The 23,554-nt window shown below is 41.3% G+C and overlaps 1 protein-coding gene across 7 annotated transcripts in view; it reads left to right on the forward strand.

The window, feature by feature from the left end:
- The window catches only part of THSD7B (thrombospondin type 1 domain containing 7B), a 299,484-nt gene that overhangs the window by 197,337 nt on the left and 78,593 nt on the right, over nucleotides 1–23,554 (forward strand). For all 7 annotated transcript variants that reach the window (XM_032114787.1, XM_032114784.1, XM_032114789.1 and 4 more), the window contains exons 14-15: nucleotides 5,444–5,638; nucleotides 9,756–10,019. In XM_032114787.1, coding sequence (XP_031970678.1) covers nucleotides 5,444–5,638; nucleotides 9,756–10,019 — 459 coding nt within the window. The remainder of the gene's footprint in view (nucleotides 1–5,443; nucleotides 5,639–9,755; nucleotides 10,020–23,554) is intronic.

Here is a 23,554-nt window from a genome sequence, read left to right on the forward strand (position 1 = left end):
CCTTGCTGGCCCTCAGAAAGCTGCAGCTGGGATTCCTTTTGAGGCTCCTGTGCCTACATTAACCCCATGCACGTGTCTTACTGTGGAAAGGCTGCAGAGAGAAACCAACCTAAAGCATGGACCTTTACATTGAGAAGGATGTTCACAGTTTTGCATGCTTTTTTCCTTCCCTTCTAATTCTATCCCAAACTTCTCCCCTTTCCCATTGCAACCTCTTCTCCATGCTAATGCTCTGCACCCAACTTTTGTGCCCATTTCTTCCCTCACCCCTTTTCATGCAAATGATTTCAGTTGCTTTCCTTTCAGTTGGTATTTACCATCTTTATTGCATCCCAAGCTCATCTCGGGCTCCCCTTGTTTGTTTATAGAGCCTGTTGGTCGGGATCTGTGTTTATTCAGCGCTCTGTTTGCTCGGTGGCATTTGTCAGCCCTTTAGCACTACTGTCAATATCATTAATAATTACAAAATGGGGAACTGGTGACCTCGGAGACAGTTTTCCTGCTGAATAACTAGTTGTCCCAGCTCTTCCTCAGTTATTTGTATGAGATTTGTGTCTGTGATGTCCTTCCTGGCATCATTTGTTCTTTTCCTCAGACTTACTTTTAATGGTTATCTTACGGTGTGTTTCTGTAAGTCCAGAACTTTGGCCAAACTTCCTTGCAGGGAGTGCTGCTGCATCCAAGGGGGCTGCACAGGGATGAAATTAAGTGTGTATTTATGTCCTTATAGAATCAGGACTTTAAACTTCAACCTGAGTCTCAGCAGAGCCTTATCTTGTGTCATCTATTATGTCTGCTTCTGGCCTCCTGTAATTAGGGGTTGCATTAACATGCCAAGAACAATGTCAGTGTTCCACCTGGGATTCTGAAAAAACTTGTTGTAAGGATGAAGGAGCATCAATATAGAAAACAGATGAAGGCATCGTGAGTTATGGGACTATACTTACAGTGAGTAAGTCTAGACCCTTAAAGTTATTTTATTCTTTATTTTTTTAATATATTATCCCTTAACTTTTTCACTTACCACTAATGATATGTGTAAGAAATGATGTTATTACATTGAAGGATACCAAGAATAATTATGCAACAGAAATGAGGATTTTTCTGAACAAGAGAGTAAACAGCTATATTAAAACCATGTCTTTGACTTTACATACTGGCTTTGATTTTTCAAACATTCTTGGAATTTGAAGACAGTGAAGATGATTACCTTGCTTTGCCTACACCTCCTGGCGTTAAAGCTCTTGTGTAGCCTCATAGCTCATCCTATTGTTCATGTACTAATCCCAGTCATTTGATTTGCACTACTGCATAGCTTTAGTTTTAGTGTTTGGCCTGAGTGTACCTTCCTGGAATTATCAATCATTGTTTTCAGGTGTTCTAATGACATTTAATTCCAGAGTTTTGAAAACACTAATTTACTTTTCTCAAATTGAAAGTGCTGTGGTACAATATAATCTTACTGGTTCATACTTGATACTCTCAGTCTTTAGTTTTTTACCCTTTGGAACCTGTTGGAATGCATTTTTGAAGGAGAATGGATTGTAACTTTGGTAAATGAATATGATTACAGAGGCTGTCTGTAATTGGATTTTTACTTAAGACGAATTAAATTTATGTTATGTTTCCTTATTGGATGCAATGCTGTGCCTGTAATATTTCATTCTCAATACAATTCCTTTTGTTAGGATCATCTCCAATGCTCTTAAGTCAGGCACGTGCACCTGAGAGCACCTGAGTTCCTTCAGTCTGATGCTGACACACTTCTTTGGTGATGTTGTAACATCATCTAAGGATGCCTTCAATGCCTCTGCAATCTGACAGTGTGCAAACATTTGATTTCACCATCTAAAAGTTTATAGGAGAAGTGTCTGTTATTTACTTTCAATTTAGGAGAAATGTAGTTACAGAATGTAGCTCCCATATGCTTCTGTGCGCCATATGCTGAGATGCTGGCACACAGACACGCTCCTGTGGGTGGGAATGCAAAGCCAGAAGACAGAGACTGTCACACTGAATATCCCCTTAGCAGTCCTTGCTCAGTCTCCTGGCGGGGCCCTGTAGCAGCAGAAAGGGAAATTTGCTCCCCAAGCTCTACATTTAACACTTGACTTATGCCTTGAAGCAAAGCAGTTGCCTCTGCAGCTATTTTCATTGCTCATATTAATCGCTGTGGTGCATTGGAACCTTCACAGGTGCATCCACACAGTCCGCTAAACAATTCCAGCCCTTCTCTGAAAAAAAGTTATTTTCCTTCAGCCTCTTAAACCTGGCTACCTTTCAGTTTAATTCATGATCTCATGTTTATCATTACAAGAGAAGGTGGTTTGGATTTTTTTTTTTTTGTGACAGCAGTTTTCTTTTTATATCAACAGAACTGCATTAAAATGTCATCCCACAGTTTGGCCCCAAGTGTTTAATTCCGGTTTGGTGGGGTTGACTGGTGGTAATAAAAAAGAATAGTTCAAAAGGAAATCCTACATTTCCCCTCTTTGTGGGAATCAATATTATAACTTGAAAGCCTTTATCTGGCAGTGTCCTATTATTAGCTGTTTTATTCATATGTTTGTGTCCATTTTAAATGCTGCAGAGATGGTAGAAATCACACATTATGCCTAGAAGGGATTTATTACTCTGATTTTTTTTCTCAATGCATAAGGCTGCAAATGGACTGCATTTGCTCTCTTGGGGTATCCCACTTGAAAAAACAAAAGAGATGTTGACATAACAGAAATGGCTTTGTGGTATGAGTTTATTTAAAACCATTGTGACAGAACTGAGGATTAAGGGGAAATATTTTTTATGCAGCATAAACCACATATGAGCCAAACCAATCAGTAGTTTGAAACCACCGAGGATAAATAATTTTACTTTCCTGAAGGTTCACTGAAAACAAATTTCTCTCATTCTCCTTCCAGAAGTGCCTATATATGAAAATATTTTTTCTCTTAGAAGTTAAAGCTAAGTAAACTGGGAAGTTTGCAGCAAGCAGAAACGAGGGGATTGGTTCCTGATGGAACCACTGGAGTGGGTCCATCATGCTGCTTTATGCCTGCCCCTTCCCAGTCTGTTAAAATGCCCTAATGGGTTTTTGCTTTATTATTTCATTTATTTTTTCAGTTAATGCAGCTCACCTCAAGCAAGGTTTTAGGCATGTAGCAAGAATCACAGGAGATCCTCCTCCTCCCCTCCTTTAGGTGTTATGTCTCTTACTACACTATGCATTATATAGTCTTTTCAACTCCTTGTCTTCATTCTTAGACATATCCAATCTACTATATTGTTTGTTATTTTTGTTTAACTTTACTCATGTTTCCGTTGTCACTAATTTCTTTAAGCTCTATGATCTCCATCAAATATTTGCCCTGATTTCATATGTCCTTATAGATATACCCATCTCTTTAAGCATCCAGATAGGCTCAGGGACCTTGGTGAATTATTTGTATGCCTGCAGCTGTGGCGGTTTGTGCAGAAGATTGGGTGGTTAGATAATAACTGATCACAGCAATGGGACGTCTGGTTTAACATCCATACCTTGAACTTCCACCCCTTGTACTGCCATTGTTAATAAATGTCAGGAACGAAGTGTGCTCTTCTGCCAGCACCTAGTGAACATTGCAGCGGGGTGGTTTGCTCTGCAAGCACAGCTCCTGCTGCGTGGGGCTGGCAGTGGAGGATGGAGCTGCCAGCAGCTGTCGCGATGCTGAGGAGATGCTCTGCATCCCCTTGGCCAGACGTCACGTGGACACAGCTGTGTGGCCAAACCTGGGGTGTCCTTGCTGAAGGTAACGAGGCTACACAAACCTTGGGTATCTGAGTCTGTGGCTTGTTTAACCTTCCTGAGGAGGGCAATGACGCCGTGTCCCCGCACAGAGCCGTGACCTCTGTCCTCGCCTCCTGTAACTGAGGAGGGCAAGGGCTCACAGTCTGACGGCTGGGGCTGGGAGCTGGGAAGGGTCACGGGATTGGAAGTGAAAGGCAAGGATCAGCAGTTTAGAGGTGGTTATTAATATGCTGATTTGCTGTCACTTGAGTCTAAAGAGACTTTTAACAATTGCTTGTCTTTTGCATGCTCTTCAAAATGCTGATTTTTTCCATAGAAATCTAATTGCATTTTAATAAGATGGTTTTTTTATTTCCAGGTGGTTGCCAACCCATTCCTTTCTCCCATGCAGTACTGTAGTTAAAACCCAAAAAATCATGTGTATTTATGGCAGAGCTACATCCCAGTAAATCCTTTAACTGTAAGAAAACAGAGTTCTTTCCCCCTTTCTTTTCATGCACTCCTACTCACATTAAATGCTGGCAACAAGGAAAATATATGCATCCTCAAAAACCTGAATTATTTAGCAATTGTCATAAAATAATATCACAGGTTGTTAAAGTTCAATAGTAAAATCTGGATTAAATAATTTCATCCTCAGTAGCTTTATGATGCAATGTGTGGACTTGCCTGGAATCAGAGAGCCCGACATGACTAAACTCTTGTGGCCAAATTCAGTTCATTGCTGTCCCTGAGTTTATTACCTTAATCAAGTCATGACCTATCTTTGCTTTGTTTAACCTACACTGGAGGATATAAATAGCCTATAATCTTGGAGATTTTGTGAGAATTAATTATTATTAATGAAATGAAAGACTCCATGATGTGCGGGCTATTTTTATTTGATATAATTACTTACTATTAATTCACTGAATTTAGCAAGTTTTATCCTAGGCTTCCTGTGACTCATTTTTATACATTAAATACTTTTGTTCTCTGTCATAGCTATACAGTACCAATATTCACTGTGAAAAATTAATTATTAGTTCTAAAAAAGGACAACAGACAAAGTGGGGGAGTATAAGAGGTATCACAATATTTAGGGAGCTCAGTTTGGAGGGGCCAGACCTGGTATTTATACCCTGTTGCAAGAAGCATTTAGCTGTAGCATCTGCTCAGTCATTCCCTTAATCTGAAATATGGAAAAGATGATGGTTTTGGAGAAGGAAGCTTTCTTTAATGGTTTTTAGGGGCTTTTTTAACCACTTTGCAGCAGTTTCAATTCCATGAGTAGCAAGTGCATCACATCTTGTGAATCCTGGCCTCGACCAAGTATGTTTACTGGCACATGGCCACAGTGTTATGTGTTTTGTTGCTTGGTTGTACAATGTATCATTGGTTAAACTGTCCCCACAACCTTTAAAATGACTGCCTCCTTGCAAATATTGAATTTATATCATCATTTAGATAACACACTGGTCAAATAAGAATGTGTCTTCATGGTTTTGTGAAGCTTCCAGCACATCACTGAGTGACACATGAACCATGCCCTAAAACCAAATCAGCTTTATTCTGTTAATCCAGGGGAGTGAATCTCACACAGAGCAGCAGGACTGACTGCCAGGAGTGTAATACAATATATCTATAAGAGTATAAAGCTTTGTGTCCCTTTGCTTGCAGCTGTGACGTGCCTGTCGGAGCAGGGCGGCTCTGCCGCTGTCGGTGACTGCGTGCAGTGGGCAGGGGCGATGCCAGCCCTTGTCCAGGAGTGCCTCATTCCCTGCAAGGATGACTGCACATTTACCCCCTGGTCTAAATTCACAGCGTGCTCCTCTGACTGTGACACAACCAGAAGCAGGAGGCGGTCGCTCACAGGTATAATCTTTTACAATATTTGTCTGATTGTGATAATGCCTCTGAGGTGTTGGCGGACTGATGCTGGCGTGGTGGGAACAGTTCCCATCCTCAGTTGGTTTTTGATCTGGTTCTGATCATTGCCAGCCTTACACACATTCCAGTACAAGAACAGAGCAGAAAAAGTGGAAAGGTGGTTTTAGACATAAACCAAATGAAACAGTGACCAGGCTTTGTGCCAGTTTATCTGACCTATTAATCTGGGAAGCATGCAGAAAATACATGTACAAGAGTGCAGATCAGTGTGATTTTCTGAAGGAAGTTTAAAACTGGGAGTTCTGTGCTCAGCAGTGTGCCCTAGTTCAACAGGGCAAATTAATACCATGAATAAAGAAAACCCATTATCATTAGAAAAGCTTTGTTTGATCTTTTATATGTATTCATTAAACTCACTGGTTCAAACCATTTGACAGAGCAGTCTCCTGTACTTGCTGTTGAGGTTTGTTGTGTTATTTGAATGCTGACCAAACTGAAAAGCTTTAAAACTCCTTAACGTGAATAGTTTGGAACTGCATGTTTTGCTGGGAGTTGCCTTCCCCCACATGTGGTTAAATCAAATAAAAATGAATTATACTGTTCTTAGAAGGTTTACAAGAAATTTGCTGTTATTGTTCTTCTCAACACTCACATCTTTTCATGTTTCTGTGTTGTGTTTGAGAGCTATGGTGTACCTGGCTTGAGTTTGCTCCTTTAATAGAGGTGGAACATCAAAGATTTTGACTGTGGAGTAGAGAGCTAAAGCTGCTGTAAGAACATCTGCCAAGATAAAAGCTGGGATCTGAAGGGCAGCAAAATATGTTGGCCACCACTGCTCCTTCCTCCTAGACTCACTTGTCCTTGGCTGCATGGCTGTCTTCTTACTCTGTTACTGCTGGGATGTTTTCTATGTTTTACTAACTAACAATTACAGCACACATTTATACTGGTTTCAAGCTGCCGTTCCTTAGAGTGGCTCATTAAAGGATAAAGATTTATCTTTTACGTAAAAACCCAGTATTACACAATTCTCTGTAGTTTCTGGCAAAGGGCATATTCTAAAACATTCTCTATACCAATGCCTGTATGTTTATAGTTGGAGAAATCCTTGATCCCCAGCGAAATAACAGGTGCCTGATCTCACAAAAAATATTTAAAAATTAATGAATGATTACTTACAGGTAGTTTTAAACCTGATTTTTCTTCATGAACGTTGTGCAACTTAGAAAACAGTACAGCCCTAGCTATCCCCTTTCTTACTCTGTTCTATATCAGATGGAGATCTGTTCAAGTAAGTGGGCCAAAAATGGTTTGTAAAAACCAGGTTTTGCTGGTTTGTCTCCTCACCTGCGCTGCATTCGTGACCAACCACCACCAGTCTCTCCCTATCCGACCTTGCTGGGTACCATTCCTCCTGCCAGGATGGAGCTCACGGTCTCAGCCCGTGCCCAGTGAAGGTGTCCTGCAAAGCAAGTGGTGAACATGCACTGAGTGTCCCAGGTGGGGACATGACAATGCTCCAGAGAGCAGCAAGAGACAACCAAATCAGACACTGGGTTTGGTTTGGGCCCCTCTCAGAAGGGGAAGTCAGTGAGATTGGTGCCAACTTGTATTTGCATAAAAACTTCTTGAAAAACAGAGGTAGACAAAAGTCTGGAAAAAATCTCATCTGTTGAAACTCAGTCCAAAGATTTAAGGAAGTTGCTATTTTCAAAAGTATTTTGTGATGTTAGAAGTGTCCTTTATCCATTTGCATTTCACCTCTCTCTGTGTATGAATTGTACCTGTTGTTCATCACTGCGTGTGTCTCTGTCAAGTGAATGCTTTGGCTTCATTATAACAGTTCATTAATAATGTCATTTAGTGGAAATCTTCTAATTGTTTGCTAAGTATTTGCTTGCCCTCCACTCAATTTTTAATAGTATTATTCATTTTACTTTGTAATTCATTGACTCTACATATAAAATTAGTCATTACTTAAGTGAAAGACTTATTACAGAACATATAAAAATTCAAAGTCATGTTAATGAAAACACAGTTTTTAGGTGAGTTTTCAGTTAATTAATACAGTCAGTTAATTCACTGTATTATAGATACAAAGCACTTTCTGTATTTTTAATGTTTCCTATAATTTTTATGTACAGTATGTATTACCTGATAATATTCAATATATATAATATTTGTTAGTATTCAGAGATGTAATTAAAAAAGAAATATGTAATTCAAAAAGAAAATACTATTTAATTGATGGGTTTATGCCCTCGAAAAAATTTGGAGATGGTATTTTTAGCAGTGATTTTTAAAGCAGTCTGTGAAGATGATAAAAATATCACTACCACTAATTCTAAATATATTTCTTTGTGAAGAGTACGGGATCAATGTCACTTTTCCCTCAAAATAGGGCTTTCATAGCAACTTCTTTTAGGGGGAAGATTGCAACAAAACAGATGGCAGGGCAAGTTGGAAAAAAAAGTCACATTAGTGTGAGATTATTAGCATCCTTACCTCAGACTGTTGTGCTTCGTGTCATGATGGCAAAGCATGGGCAAATCCCAAATTCCCATGTTTACTAACACAGTGCAGAACATAAAACTGAACATGCAGAGTTTGTGGCTCCTCATTGCTTGTCAAACAGAAAATGCTGGAAATGCCATTAGAGAACTCCCAGTCTATTTAAAGTTTCTTAAAAGACTTTCCTTGAAATATGGGGAGTTGTACCTGAATTTAAATATATACATAAAAGTGTAAACATAGATTTATCTACCAAACTATAAAGATGCTGGCACTAATTGATTTCTTTGCATTTAACATCCCTTTGTGCTGGCAAATCCTACATTCCCCAGAAGTCTGGCAATACAATTTTGAAAGAGCTGGGGCTTGAAGGGTGATGATATTAAGGGTCTGCAGTCAGGGCCCTTTACTTTGGAGGTACATGGTTATATGTAAACAGATTTCAACAAGACCCAGCTTGTGTGTGGTGAAATGACTCTGGGTTCCAGACTTGAAAGGGGGTTGTTGAGTTACATAACTTATCTTTTGTTTTAGTATCTTATTTGTGTGCAATAAAGAGAAAACATTTCTTTTGGGATCAAAGCTTTAAAAACCGTCTGCAGAAGTGTTTTTAGTGCATCCAAGGTCCCCAAGGAACATTTTGAGGATGGGATACAGATGCAGTTTGTTGCTGAAGATGAATTCTCCCTTCTGTGCAGATGCCAGATGCAAAAACATTCCTGAGCTCAGCCAGCATCAAGATTGTTCCACGGCACCTGTGCCAAGAAAAGCATTGATTTTTATCTTTAGAGGCTGTGTACCTACATTTGTTCCCTTGAGCAGCTGTGGAGATGCAGGGAACATGAACTCTCTTTTTTGCATGATTTCTTCTTGCCCTGGGGACCCCTTCTCATGCCTTGAAGTCCTGCAGGAGAAGGGCATGGAGAGTGCAGTTGCAGAGAGCTGTACTATGGGTTTATTTGGATGCTGCTGCTTCCTAAATCTACGGAAAGAGCCTTCTTCTAAAACCTGTTGAGGGAACAGAGCAAAGGAAAACATAAAAGCAAATACAACCATTGAAATTCTTTCCAGCCCTAATAATTTACTGAGGATTATCTTCTTCTGTTTTCTTCAAAGCACTGTTTGTGTGCATAGCACATCTCTAACTAATTTGTAAAGAAATCTCAAAGAAGTTGTAGCTAATGTAGAGTCCTCTGGAAGTTGTCTTGGCAACCACTGATTGTGAACAAATAGAGACAAAACAATCAACTTATTTTCATCAGATAATTAGAGGAAAATAATATTATATGAAATTACAAAGCGGTTTCTGGGCAGACCATTCCTAGAGTAAGATTTTGTATTTTACTCCTTGATCTACCCATCAGAACGGTATTTCCAAGTTCTCTGGTTGCCCCTGGAGATCACTGCATTGTCCTTGCACACCAGAGCACTGGCAGCAGCTAATAGATGCTTCAGAAACATCCCTGAATATTAACATTCAGATTGTCTTGGTTCTAATGTGTTGAATTCATGCAAGTATAAATAATGTGACGTGTTGTTATCAAGAGGAGCAGATGTTGAGCTAACGCGCCGATTTCTGTGCTTGGAACAGGGCGAAGCAGAAAGCGAGACAAATGCCAGAACACTGAAGTTTATCCTCAAGTTGAAACAGAGCCGTGCCCCTGCGAGGTGTTCACCTCCCAGCCCCATGGAAATTGGTCTGACTGCATTATCAGAGGGCGTCCATGGGAGCTGCAGCCGGGAATGCCATCCCAGGGAGTGGCCAGGGAGTGTGGCGAGGGCGTGCGGCTGCGAGCCATCGCCTGCTATGACAGGACCGGCAGACTGGTGGAGCCATCTCGCTGTAGCAGTTCGGGTAAGGAGATGTAAAACAGCCCACAGCACATGTGAATTGCACTCCATGGCTCGCTGTGGAGCTTATCTGAGGTGTGCGCTTGATGGAATAGCTCTCACAAGTTTGCCGTGGGTGTTGAACATTGTTCTTTGAATATCTTCTTATTGCTCTTTAATGCTGAGGTTTTCCTCAGTGTAAGGCTCTGCTGGAATTTCTGCAATGGAAATGCAGCACAAGAGGGCTAAAGTTGGCTACGCTGCCAGAATACCAGAGGCATTTCTTTTATTTCCCTGAAAATCCCATGAAAGTATAAGCTTTGGAGGAGGTATATTTATTTCAATCAGCATTTTGTTTGAAGATATCTCCTACTTCTGCTTTCACTTGTCCAGAAGTTTTTATTCCCTTTTACTAAGTTTGGAAGTTTGCATTGTTGTTATCAATGAAGGAATTCGGAATTTTCTAGAGATAATTATATTTAATTACAAAATCCCAGTGCTGTCACCTCCTGTCCCTCATGCCATGCACACACGGCTTCAAGAGCCAGTGGCCTCCTCCTTGCAATTATCTGCCAGTGTTAAGCTCAAACTCATGGAGTATATTTTCATGTCACTGCTTGCTGGGGTGCTGTCACCTGTATTTCATGTATAATCTAGTAGCCTGTATCAAACAGAAAGAGGGCAGAATTAAATGCAGAGCAAGCGGGAAATTCCATTCCGTTTGGATATTTTCTCCTAGTTTCCATGATATGCAGTTCATTGCAGTCATAGAATGGTTTGGGTTGGAAGTGACCTTAAATATCATCTCATTTCAGCCCCCTTCCACTATCCCAGGTTGCTCCAAGCCCCGTCCAACCTGGCCTTGAACACTTCCAGGGATGGGGCAGCTTCTCTGTGCAACCTGTGCTAGTGCTTCACCACTCTCAGTCAAGAATTTCTTCCTGATATCTAATCTAACCCTGCCCTCTGTGCATTTGAAGCCATTCCCCCTTGTCCTATCACTTACCACAGACATAAGCCTTTATTTTAGGAACCAGTTCTGTACCTGTCCTACCCCCAAACCACTGCTGCTCTCTGACTTGCAGTCAAAAGGCTTGGGACACCACAGAGCAGGATGTGAGCTGATGAGCTGTGTGATGGGAGGGGGAGAAACGATGTCTCAGGAGGAGATTAAGTAATAGAGTGGGCACTACGAATGTTCCTGAGGGTGTAAGGGAGCAGAGAAATCAGCTCTCTTGGGGGGTCTTCATGATGGGGATCAGCAGCCTGAGCTGCATGTAATAAAAGGAAAAAACCTCCACCCTAATGAAGTGATTCCCTCCTGGAATAAGTTCCTCTTGCAGCTGTTGGTGGTTGTTCCAGCTGGCTGCACGGGTTCATAAAGCAGCTTTCCACAGTTTGTGTTTCAACAATGTGCTTTTGTACCAATTGATTATGCCTCTGTGGCCCATGAAGGAGGAGTAGTATACCTTTCCCCCACATTACCTTTTCTTCTGCAAAAAGGGAGCTGCTGGGTTTTGGAAGGTAGGCTTGCCTGTGGCGTGACTTGCTCTTTTGAGAAACTCAGGTTTTTTATCACTATTAAAAAGGGGAGGCTGTCTATGCGTGGGGCTTTTCTAAATAACCTTGCAGCCTGTTTTCTGCCAGTGATATTTATGTGGCATTTTTAATGGTCTGGCTTCTCTTAGGGAGGTAGTAGGGAGTGGTAGCTCTAGGGGGTTATTGTTGGCTTTCTTGTCTTGAGCTTTTTATGTGAGCAGAAATGATCGTGACACTGCCCTGGCACAGGGCCCACGTCAGAGGCAGAGGGGTGGTCAGTGACTTTGGGCATAAGGGACTAAAAACGGGCAGAAGCTCCATAGGCTGCACTTCCATCACCTGGGGCCTGCCTTCCAAGGTTACATGAAGACAAGTCTGATATTTATGGTCTCTGGAGCTGGGAACTTTCAAAATGCACTTCTGAACACCTTATTGAATTAGTGATAGAAACAAATCATTATCCAATTAATAATTAGCAGAATGCTTTTCAACCATAATGGAGAAGAGCAATTTACAGAAGCATGCAGAATTGCTAAGCCCTGAGAAATTACTCATGACAGTGGTTTTTTTTAAGCAGCTCAGTTTGTCTTGCTCACAGTTAGTATCAAGTGACCTTTTAACATTTGCTAGCTGGCCATGATTATGGCTAATTAATCCATTGTCTTGTATATTGAATGCCAATCACTGTGATATCTGGGCATTGCTCTTGCTTTATGAGGTGGGGATAAGCAGATTCCTCTTTTACTCCTTTCAGGTCTTTGGACTTCTCTTCGTTGCCTGCTCTTTTCCTTCTGCAGGACAGTGCTTTTCCTTCCTTTCCCTTGAGCCAGAACAGAAGTGAGAAGTTGTAAGGCTTAGACCTCAGTTCTTTGGTGGGTCCTTTTGAAGAACTACAAAATGTAGAAAGAGAGATGTAAGGATGTAAATTGTGCCTCTAGAGTAGGAGTAAATTTGTCCCAGATTTGATAATGTCCTGAGTACACAATGGTGTAGAACAGAATAGGTCAGTTTGTAGTTTTTCAGGAGGGCAAATTCTGGGCTTTTGCCTTCTTGCTGCAGTGATTTTCATTTTCCTTGTGAACTTAGACTTGAGTAGGGTTTATTTCACTTGGTCAATGTGACCTGTTATGTGAGTGCACCAAAGTTGTCAAGTGAATGTACTGTGAGTTTGAGTCTGGTGTGGAAATAAACTGCTCAGAAGGGTTCAGGGTCTGAGGCCCTGCTCTTACGCTGACTTTTCTGAGTGATTCTGCATTTGCAACTTGGGGGGCGAGAGGGGAACCTAACTAAAAACCCAATTCAGTCTGTTCATCTGTGTTTCCTAGCAGTCTAGACTCCAGCTGTCCTGAGCCTATTATCTGCTGGAAATCAGTATTTTCTCCCCACTGGTGTAGTTACCACATGCAGAGTATCCCAAGGTCCAGAAACAGTGAAGACAGATTTTGGAAATTCTCTGTCAACTTCCCTGTGGTCTACAGCTTCTTCTGTCAGGATCTGAGACCTGGGCTGTGGGGAGGGACCTCTGGCTTGACCCACCAGAGCTGAGAAAGACTGGTGTCAACACTTTGGGTCAGCTGAAGTCAGCACACTGGTCACAACTGACTGATTTACCCACCCTCACTGCTATTAATTATGTTTTTGCTCATGATCATTAGATATGAGAAGCTTAAAAATACAAATCACAGGCTTTTCTGAATTTTATTCCTTTCTATAACTAATATTTTCTCCAGGAAAAAAGTACACTTCCATTTTTTTTTCATGGCTGGCTTTTATGATAAACTGCTTTATTTTGGTAGTGTCACCTTTTTCCTTGATCACCCATTTAATAAGCTTGAGAAGTGAGTGATCTGCATTTTCCAGTTGAGGTGGTGATTTTCTCCCAGATTTGGTTCACCATTGTTTTTCTTCCTTTAATTTGGAAATGCACTTATGAAATCATGGATAGAGGTAACTATCTCTAACTACATTACAAAATTTGGTAGTTTGCCTAATTTTACTTCCTATCAGAAGACTGCTTATATTGTGTTGAGCTCACTGCTGGTCCAGAGGGTCTCCATTTTCCAACTGGTGTCTGGAGCATCCTCTTTGGCCATGAAATTGTCCTTTTAATTGCAGTTCATCCGCTTCTCAATCTGTCATCTGAGCTGCTCATGCTATTTTTGAATTTCCATCTCCTTTGTTTTGAATGATTTCCCGTCATCCCTGTGCTTCTCTTTCTTGTGTGCGATGCCAACAGGGTTTTTTTAATCTTAGAGGAACATAGGGTGCCTCATCTGTTCCAAATCAAAGGCTGGAGACTTCTGTGCTCTTGCATGGAGGTTCTGCTTTTGATCCGACGGGCGATTTATGGAAAGCAGGAATTTATGAAGAGTGCTTATCCTGTTCAAGTTCTGCTGTGCTCACAACAACAGGAACCTGGAGGGAAAAGACACAACAGACACATAGATCCTGGTTTTAAATCACAGAGTGGTTAGCTGCGACCTGCACTCACCTTAAAAAGCTTTAATTATCTCTGAATTTATGAAGGGCACAGCAGGAATGCTCAAATACCTCCTTGCTTTCAACACTGCAGTGTCTCCTTGGATGTGCTCCAGTTGCTGGTGGTCAAACCCATCCTCAAATGAAAATACTGGGATTGACATCCCCCATTTTAGGAGAAAATGAGCTGTTTTCAGGTAGTTTTTAATCCCTAGATTTGAATAAGCATTCTGCAGATTTATATTTGTATAGCTCAAAACGCCATAAGCAGAGCCTAATAGATTAAAAGAATGTGAGTCACGTCTATCCTGGCCTGAAAGCAAACTTGCTGCTCCTACAAGGTAGCAATTTTGGGGGAAAAATTTAAAAAAGAAAAGGTTAAAAATGCAACATTGATTAGATGCCTGTTTATTTTTGGAAGTGTATCAATTGTAGTAATTACTGTGGCATACATTTTTCCACATCTAGTAAATTTTATTTTGAAGAGTGAAATTGTAGAAATCCCTGATTTTGAAGATCTTCAGAAACAGAAACTTTTCTGAGCAGACGTTTCCCCGTGTTTTTGAAAATATTCCAAAGTTTAATTTCATTCTTAGTTTGAGTGACATTTTATATTGAAATTTCATTTTTCAGTACAACCTGTTAATTTCAGAACCTAGCTAGGCTCTCTGTAATCACTTCCCAGAGATAACAAAGACATCCCTGTTTTATCAACACTGCAGCACAAATCCAAAACACAGCCCCATAGCAGAAGCTGTGAGGAAAATTAACTCTAGCCCAGCCAAAACCAGCATAGTCTCCCTCTGTGGCCTTTTTATTACATGGCTGGATTTTAATAATGGCTGTATTACTACTAGAAAGCTTTTCAAAGACTGCTTGAGGAAGAAGTTTCAGCTAAAAATTCACCTTATTTTCTGCCTATCACATCCCCTGGCGTGGGAATTAAGGCTGGATCACAGGACTGACTGTCCTGCCCTCGAGTCCCCACTTCAGGACTCTTCAAAGCCACTGCCACCTTTGACTGTTTTCTGCTCTCTCACAGCTAAATAGCTTCTAAATTTGGCTCTGAAATCCTGGCTGGGTTCTCCTCTGGACTCTCTCCGACATTCCTACATGTCTCCTTGGGTGTGTGGTGACACTTTTATTACAGCTGTGGCTGCCAGGGGAGCTGTAACACAGACACAGAGCCTGGGAAGGACCTGCCCTCCATTTCTTGTTTGACCACAGGATTTTTACATATTGCTCCCATAACAGTGCTCAAAGAATGTTGATTTATTCCTTATCTTTCCCTTTGTTTGTTTTTTTTTCCCCCAAAATCTGTTCACCATAAGAAAATTTGGCCACGGTTCTTCCTTTATGGATGTTAAAAGACTTATCAAATGAAATTGGATCACAGGACAACTGTTCAGACATTGAGTTCTCTGTGTTTTCCTGGCAACAGAATCAAAGATAAACAGCCATCAAAAAAGTTATTTCTGAATGGGTCAAACTAGCTATCAAAGAAGCTTATTTAAAGCAAGGTAAGACTTCCCCTGAGGCATTAGTACACAGAAATGCACATTCTTCTAGGTCTTTATCTTCCTTCAGAAAGGAAGCATGCTTCTTAAGAAAAAACATTTAGAGACTTGGCTTTTGGAGCAGCATCCTCTGTAAGTGCTGCATTTAGTCAGAGTGATGTCTGCTGTTACTCCTTGGCTCTAAATACACATCTTTATTGCTTATCTTCTTGCCCAAATTTCTTTTATGCTTTTTGCTGCATTCCATAAAATGACCCCTTTGAAGAGGTGGCAGTACCAGATTTTATGAAGGAATGGCTTTTTGCTGACCTCAAACAGACTTTCTCATGTTTGACATTCACCATCAGCTACCTCTTGCTGGACCACCTCTGCCCACCCTTGCTTATGTCCATCCCTTTTGTTTCTATTATTAGGCTCAGTTAGGGGTTTTTTTTAGTTTTTTACAGATTGATTAAAGCTCTTCTATGGGTCTCAGGAATGTTTTTAGTGTAGAAATTGTGACTCAGTGTAGAAATAGTCTATGGGAGCTTTAGGAGAGCTGTGATAGCAGGTTAATGCACTGGGTGATCTCCTGCCCCGATTTCTGCAGCAGGCTATGGAAAGAGAATTTCCTTGAAATCTGGCCCGTCTCTTCGGCCTTAATAACACATTTGTCACAAATACAGCCTGTTACAAGGCAAGGCTCTAATAAAATGTTACCATACAAAGACAGACTTAGAATTAACAGTTTTCTCTCCCTACATGTCATTCCATTTAATATTCTATATTGGAAATATGAAGAAATACCCTTTTAACCTAATCCTGTTCATGGATTAGTATTCTAGTCCTAAGACCTCTGTGCTTTTACTGCTCATGGAGAGCTTCATGATCCCTCTGAGATGTGTGGCTGAACTGGGAAGTGACATGTGGTGGTAGTTCACAGGATTCCTGTCATGTCTTCCGTGGGGTTTTTGCAGCATTTTTTAATCTGTTTGCCTTTCATATGGCTCTGATGAGCAGGACTTTCAAGCAAATAAATGGATGACAAATCATTTTTGAGTGAAGAGTGACAATTCTTTACCACTGTTGAGGAGCCCTGTGGCAGCTAGACATAGTAGGTGTTGTAGTGGAGTTCAGTGAGCATTAAAGGGTTTAATGTCTGATGTATTCTGAGGATTTTCAGAAGCAACTTAATTAAACTTAAACTTCGGCTCGGTCTACTCTAAGGATTATCCCAGTGATACTGACGAGTAGTTGAGAATTTATCCTACCTTCGTCTGTTCCTGGGCCTGAAATACACTTTAATCTCTGTCCTCCAAGGTTTGCAAATGAGGATGGTGTAAATTAAATTACTGAGAGCCTGGTTTGCAAATCTTCTAATATCCCTCACTACAGACAGAGATTCCCACTGTGAAATCTTGGCTCTCATTTGTATTTGGTAACATGGGGGAGTGACCACTAAAAATAATGTTGTTTAACAGGATTATGTTGCCTTCTGCTTCTGAATCCACTGAAGTCCTCCAGCACAGGAGATTGAACTACACAACCAGAGAGCTCAAAGTCACACTGCAAAATGGAAACAAAAGTCTATCAGAAATTCAGTACATCAATACTCTGTGCTGGGGCCTGCTTGTGTCACAGAAACGTCCTGTTTCCCTCTCAAGGTTTTCCATCATCTAAATGAGTCGCTGCTCGCCCTGTGCCTGAGCTGTGCAAAACCAGGACTGTTCCCTTTCTTAAAATCGTGTTTTCGTCAGATGTTTTTTATAGTACAGCTTTATTTAAGGTCAGATGCTTCTGCAGCAAGGTGACCTCAAATAGGTGGAGTGAAACTCCTTATGCAAGCAGATGGGACCTGGCAGCAGCTACCTGGATTTTGGGAAAGCACTCAGGGATCTTCCTGGTGGTGGTAATGGTTAGTGGCATCCTTAAAACAGCACCTGTATAATTAAAGTGTGCAGTTGGGCTTCTCATTTAGTGTCAATGGGAGAAGGAATTGAGGCAGAGTATTGATTTAAGTGTATTGATTTGGGGGGGTCACTGTGTTGCTCGCCTCCTGTGGCAGGGAGGGGTCACTGTGTTATTCACCTCCTGTGACATTGGGGAGAGGGCTGTGGAGGTCATTGCTGGCTCACAACCTTCCACTGCCTTTCCAGTGCCTGTGTGACCTGCTCGTGAACACAGGCCCTTACACTGGGTAAAACCCCTCGAGTTTATAAATTAAAGAACTAGGAATGCACATTTAAAGAAAAAAAAAATCATGTTGCTGTGAGCCCTCTTGATAATACTAATTGCACACTGATCTAATTAGTGTTCCTGTGTTCTGCAGAGTCATCTGGTGGTTTATTTTGTCTGAAATAAAAGCAATATTGTAATGCAGTATACATCCTAATTATCGGGATGCAGGGAGATGCATCAGCGAGTCCCATTCTGTCAAATGAAAACCATCACGTTGTTGTCCAAGACAAGTTGTCTAAATGAGGCTTGCCTGTGTCTTGGGGTCACAGCTTGGCAGCAGAAATGAGGTGGCATATTGTGGTGACAGTGCCCAATGTCATGGCTTCAGAAACTGGCAGAAAGATGCTCTCCACAGAGGGCCCCAAACTCTGAAATTGAGTTTCTTAGTGTGCTCCAGCAGAACCTGAAACCATTGACCTTCAGGACACATAATGATTTACTGAGGGGGGTAGATACTTTCAGTGACATTTGGCAGCAGCTTTCTCCCAGTGATGGACCCTTGGCTCTGGAAGATGCTTCCTGCCTGGTCCAAATTGCCCAAGTCTGTATCGATCTTCAGAGCACTCTGCAGTGCACATCTATTTTCAGAGCTGCTGTGCCATCAGGCCTCTGAGAGAAGCTGGGTGTAGGAGGAAAGGGAATTTGGTGGGCAGTTTGTGTTTAGGCTTTAAAAAGAGTCTTGTTTTTTTGAAAAAATAAAATGATAATAAAAAATAAACAGTCTCAGGTTTGTTTTAAAAACATGCTTTTGTACTATGAATTGAGTAGCCTGAAAAATATGTATGGTAAACAATCCATAATAAAGTACAATGGGCTGAGTTTCTTTTCTGATCTATAGAGGATTCCATCTCTGCTAAGAAAAAAAAAACTACTCAGTTTTGTTCAAAGAAAGCAGATGATTTTCCCAGTGGCAGAGTGATAAGCAAAGTATACAGAAGAACACAGCTGAGCTATTCCCCTAACTGCTGTTGATCCCAGTGGATGGTTTTTTATTTGAGTAAGGACTTTGTTAAGATGTCAGGGCTCCCAAGCAGCCGGCCCAGCCCTTCACCTGGGAAAAGGGAGCATCATTCCCACAGTTGGTTTTGGAGCCTGGACAGATTTGTGCAGTGGATTTCTGCCCTCCAGCATCACATGTTCCCTGTGAGATGAATGTACACTGTGAAGTCCTATTTATTTGCTCTGTTTATTTGTACGCAGAAGGCAGCAGACAAAGCTCCTTCTCCGGAAGAGTTCTCAGCTTGTTCTGCAATCTGTTACAAGGAAAGTGCTAATTAATGGAGATTTCCTTATTGAGTTAAAAGATTAAATATATCAACCACCAGGGCTTGTATCTAACACCAAGCGTATGCTTGCAAGTTCTTTAAGGAAGAAAACTGTAATGCAAAATCAAAAGAAATTAGAAATCATAATGCAAAGTCAGCATCAACCCAACTGCCTCCTCGGGATTTAAAGAGACTCTGAAATTGAGCAATAAAACCAACCTTTGGATGAATTTCAATAACAATAATGTTGAGTTAAACTTACCAGCCTTTTTTACAAGTCCTCTCTGGTCTATTTAGAATCTCTAATCAGTCTGCTACGAGATAACGTGAGCGGGTGCATCTTTTGTTGAGCGAGTGGGAATAAATTCGCTAAGGGTCCATTATTTGAGCCTTGCAAAATATTTGATGTGGAAGTTATTTTTGCTAGTGGCTGTGCATTTACTGAATGTATTCATTAGATTATCTCCTAAATTTCTCAGCAAACTAATAATGCATAAAATCTCTCAAATCCTTGTGTACTATAAAAAAAGAAGATTAAACATTTGTTCTGTGGCAAGATTAAATCCTTTCTGGCTGCAACTCAAGTTTTTAGCAACATAAGTCTCCCAGACTTACTATGCTTAGTTCCCTTCAGTTAATAATTTTCTCCCTTGAGGCAGGATTTAGATTTTGAACAGGGATTTTTTGGGATGAGGTGCTTCTCTTGCAGCTGACAAGCTTCTGGAGCCTTTGGTTGTGCCACGTGGCCCATGGCCAGTGGCTGCCTTACTCTTGGCACTTTGGGAAAGCCTCAGCCGTAGAACATGGTCAGCTGGTGGAGTTAAGTCTCTGAGCTGCAGTCTGTGCTCCATGCTGAGTGTTAACCTGAGGTAAAGCAAGAGGTTTGCCTTTCAGGAGATCCCAAAGCTTCAGCTGAGCAGAATTTGGCCCACCAAATGCTGTGTCCCTTATAAAGTCTTTAGCTATTAGATTTTTAGCACTGCTTGGATTTACTGATGCTATTTTGTGATATTTCACAGTCAGTAACCAAGCGAATGTAAATATTAATTGCAAAATGAATCCATTTTTTCCCCCTCTACCTTTGGTCTGTGTAATTAGAAGCATTTCTCCTGTGTCACTGTCCACTCTGCTGCTCCCTAGTTTGTTACAGGGTGATCTCTCCTGTCCCACAGACTCCTAGGGAAATTAGCAGTGTTATTGCCGGTGGCAGCTGTGGTGATGCACAGAATTGTCCCTCTCACAGTAATGACCTTGAGTTTTATGAAGCACCTCAAGGTTTACTAACAAGGGTAGAACTGCTACAAGTTTCTTAATTGAAACCATGAAATATGTTAGAGAGGATACAAATGAGTTTAAAGCCAATTCAATTAGAGGGGCATCTGTTTCCAAAGCTGCTGGAGAAATGTTTATTTTCGCATCACTTTTAAGCCAGCCTCTTGGAATGCTGCTGGCACTGTTGTTTAACGCTGTGTGCAGACCTCACACCCGCAGCAAATTTATCTTTTGGAAGTGCAACAATCAGGTGGAAGCGTGTCTGATGTTTGCTTGTAAACCTAGAGATGTCCTGCTTCTCCCAGCACAGCCCCATGTGGCATCACTGACATCCCCCAGCCCGTCACCCAGCTGCCTCCTCTTGCCTTGGCTCTGCTGGGTGGCACAGCAAAAATGGGACAATAGTAGCTTTTGCACCATGTATTTGTGCCTCTCTGATACTGGCACAGGTTGCCCAGAGAAGCTGTGGCTGCCCCATCTCTGGAAGTGTCCAGAGCCAGGCTGAACGGGGCTTGGAGCAGCCTGGGATAGCAGAAGATGACCCTGCCCATGGCAGCGGGTTGGAATGAGATGATCTTTAAGGTCCCTTCCCAGTCAAGCCATTGTGATTCCATGACACCCAGCAGACCATGGTCCTCACTTTACCCACCTGCTGTTGCTTTGCCTCTGGGCTGCACAGGAGAATTGAGGTGAGCCATGGATACTACGTTGTGTGTCTGAGCCTTCCCATGACCTCCTGTGTGATCTGTGGGTGCTCTGTTTGTTAGAGACACTTTAGAAGAGGGACTCCATTTGTGCCTTGTTGAGCAACAAGCACATTGTTCTTAATGAATAAATCATAGTAGAATGAGCTGTGCAGCCTAGGTAAATGCCTCTGTTCATCCCATTATGTTGACAGTGTCTCTGTAGAAAAACAATAGCACTTATACATAGAAAAGGCTTATTTGCTCATCCAGATCAATTTTTCCTGCCAATTCCCAGTAGCATGTTTCAAAGTGCCCACTTAAATAACCCGGTTCTTGTCACTACCTCCTGTGACATCTGTGTGTGCAGCTCCAGCTCTGTGGTGTTCAGGAGCCTGCTGTTGGTTCAGGTAGGACAGAGGCTCTCATCTGCTTTGTCTGAATTAAATGAGCTTTATTTTAACAGCGTTTGAGATTTTGAGGAATAATAATAGTAATAATAATAAAAACAAAGGAGGTTAAAGGAAGCTTCAAGAAATAATCTAAGAACACATGGAAAGTAGGCTGAATAGGGTTGGGGAGCACAGAACATCTTTTTCTGTAGAAGGTTTTGGAAACTTAACAATTCTTTGGTACCAGGTTTTGCAGAGGGGAGAAAAAGGGGGGATGTGATGGATATGTGAGAAATTTAATGATGACACTGACAAAACCAGCTGTGTAAACTCAGCCTTGACTTGGTCCCCCAAGCTGAGCAACAGTAACTCAAAAATGTTATTTCCTTTATTAATATTCTGTTACAGTAAGAATATTGCTCTTGATAGTAGCCTGAATGTAGAATTCTTTATTAATGGATTGTTTTAATAGCATATTGCCCTTGGGGTTTTTTGTTTGTTTAGTATTGTACATCACACCAAAGCTACAAGTTTTCTAGGGATGCCAAAACTAGGATTATTGTGGGTCTTTTTAGTCCCCTGACAACAGCAAGTCATTGCTTGGGTCCTACAGAAAAATAAAATATCCTGGTCTCACAGGAATGGATGAGCTGAGCACAATGTTATTTACTGCTTATCATAAAAAGATAGCCATAAAGTCGTTCTCTGTCTGAGCAGAGGGTGCATCACAGGAACATTTTTGGAGAATTTTGTTTGAATGAAATTTTTGCTCCATGAGTATCTCAGCATAGGATTAACTTTAAGTGATTGGTAGAAGAGAAATGGCAGCCTATGAGAAGAGCTGGAAGCAAAGTTATGTTCTCATTTTGATTTTGTAGCATTGTTCACTGTGGAGAATCAGCTTCCTCTGGACTATATGGAAATGTAGTGCTTTGTAGCTGGCCAGTATTTGTTTATATTTAATGTAATTAAGAAATACGGGTGAGGAAACTCAAAAAGAAAAGAGCGGCCTCTTAGCACCGGGATGGTTCACTGAGGGATAACTCACAGCACTTCCTGGGGATGGGATACAACAGCTGCTTCCGTCTTCATGGAACAGTTTGTGCTGGAAGGGACCTTTTAAAGGTTGTCATGTGAACGCCCTGCAATGAGCTGGGCCAGGCTGCTCCAAGCCCCATCCAACCTGGCCTTGGACACTTCCAGGGATTGGGCAGCCGCAGCTTCTCTGGGCAACCTGTGCCAGGGCCTCCCCACCTTCATTGTAAAAAAACTTCTTTGTATATTAGACAAATTATTTCTATATCTAGGAAAGATTGTTTATTATAACTTTTCCTTCATCTTCTATTTTTTTTTTTGTGTTCTATTTCTTTTTTTGTTTTTTTTAATATTTCTTTTTATTATAGACGTAGATCTTGAGCTGCCTAAAGACTTAGCCCATTTTGCCTTTTCTGATAAGTTGATAACCCCTCTGACTAATCCTACTTTGAAACAAGGCACTTTCTTTGTTTCTGTTGAGAGTTAATTACCCAGGCTGTCACACAGCCCAAGGAAAGATGATATTTCATACGGTGGTGGAACAGAACTCTTTGGAGAACTGCCTAAGAAATGCTTCTCATAAATCTATCATGAGAAAATTTCTTTTACTTATCATAATGTATTATGAATTGCTTTGAGTGGCAACCTAAGCAGATGGAACAGAATATTAGAGGCATATTTGGGAGTTTTATTTGGGGGAAAAAAGTGAGTCTGTTTTAGAAATATTTGTGTGTGTGTGCATGGGTGTCGTCTCACTGAGGTGAGCATACAAAGCATACCAAGTTGAAATATCTCAAACATTCCAGTATCACTGGAATGGATTCAGTCAGAAATAATTAAGATACCCAATTCCAGTGGCTTTGGAGCTGCAAGTGAAGAGGCACCACAACAGACAGAGATCAGAGGCAGCAAAGAAAACCAGGGCACACTGTGTGGGCACAGGTCTGCAGCGTTAGGGAAGAGTTACAGCGTGAGTTATGTGGGGAAATGATTGCAGCTGTCAGGCTGTGGGGTGGTCACCGTAAAGAAACAGGGAACAGCACCATCACAGGAATCAAGAGAGGAGAAATAGAGCATCGTTGAGCTGAAGGAGCTGTTGCTGCTGCCGTTTTTTAAGGCACTGTTTACAAAAGCAACATCAGTATTTCTTGTACTTCTAGAA

This window comes from Corvus moneduloides, chromosome 7 (genome assembly GCF_009650955.1).
Source record: "Corvus moneduloides isolate bCorMon1 chromosome 7, bCorMon1.pri, whole genome shotgun sequence".
Taxonomy (NCBI): domain Eukaryota; kingdom Metazoa; phylum Chordata; class Aves; order Passeriformes; family Corvidae; genus Corvus; species Corvus moneduloides.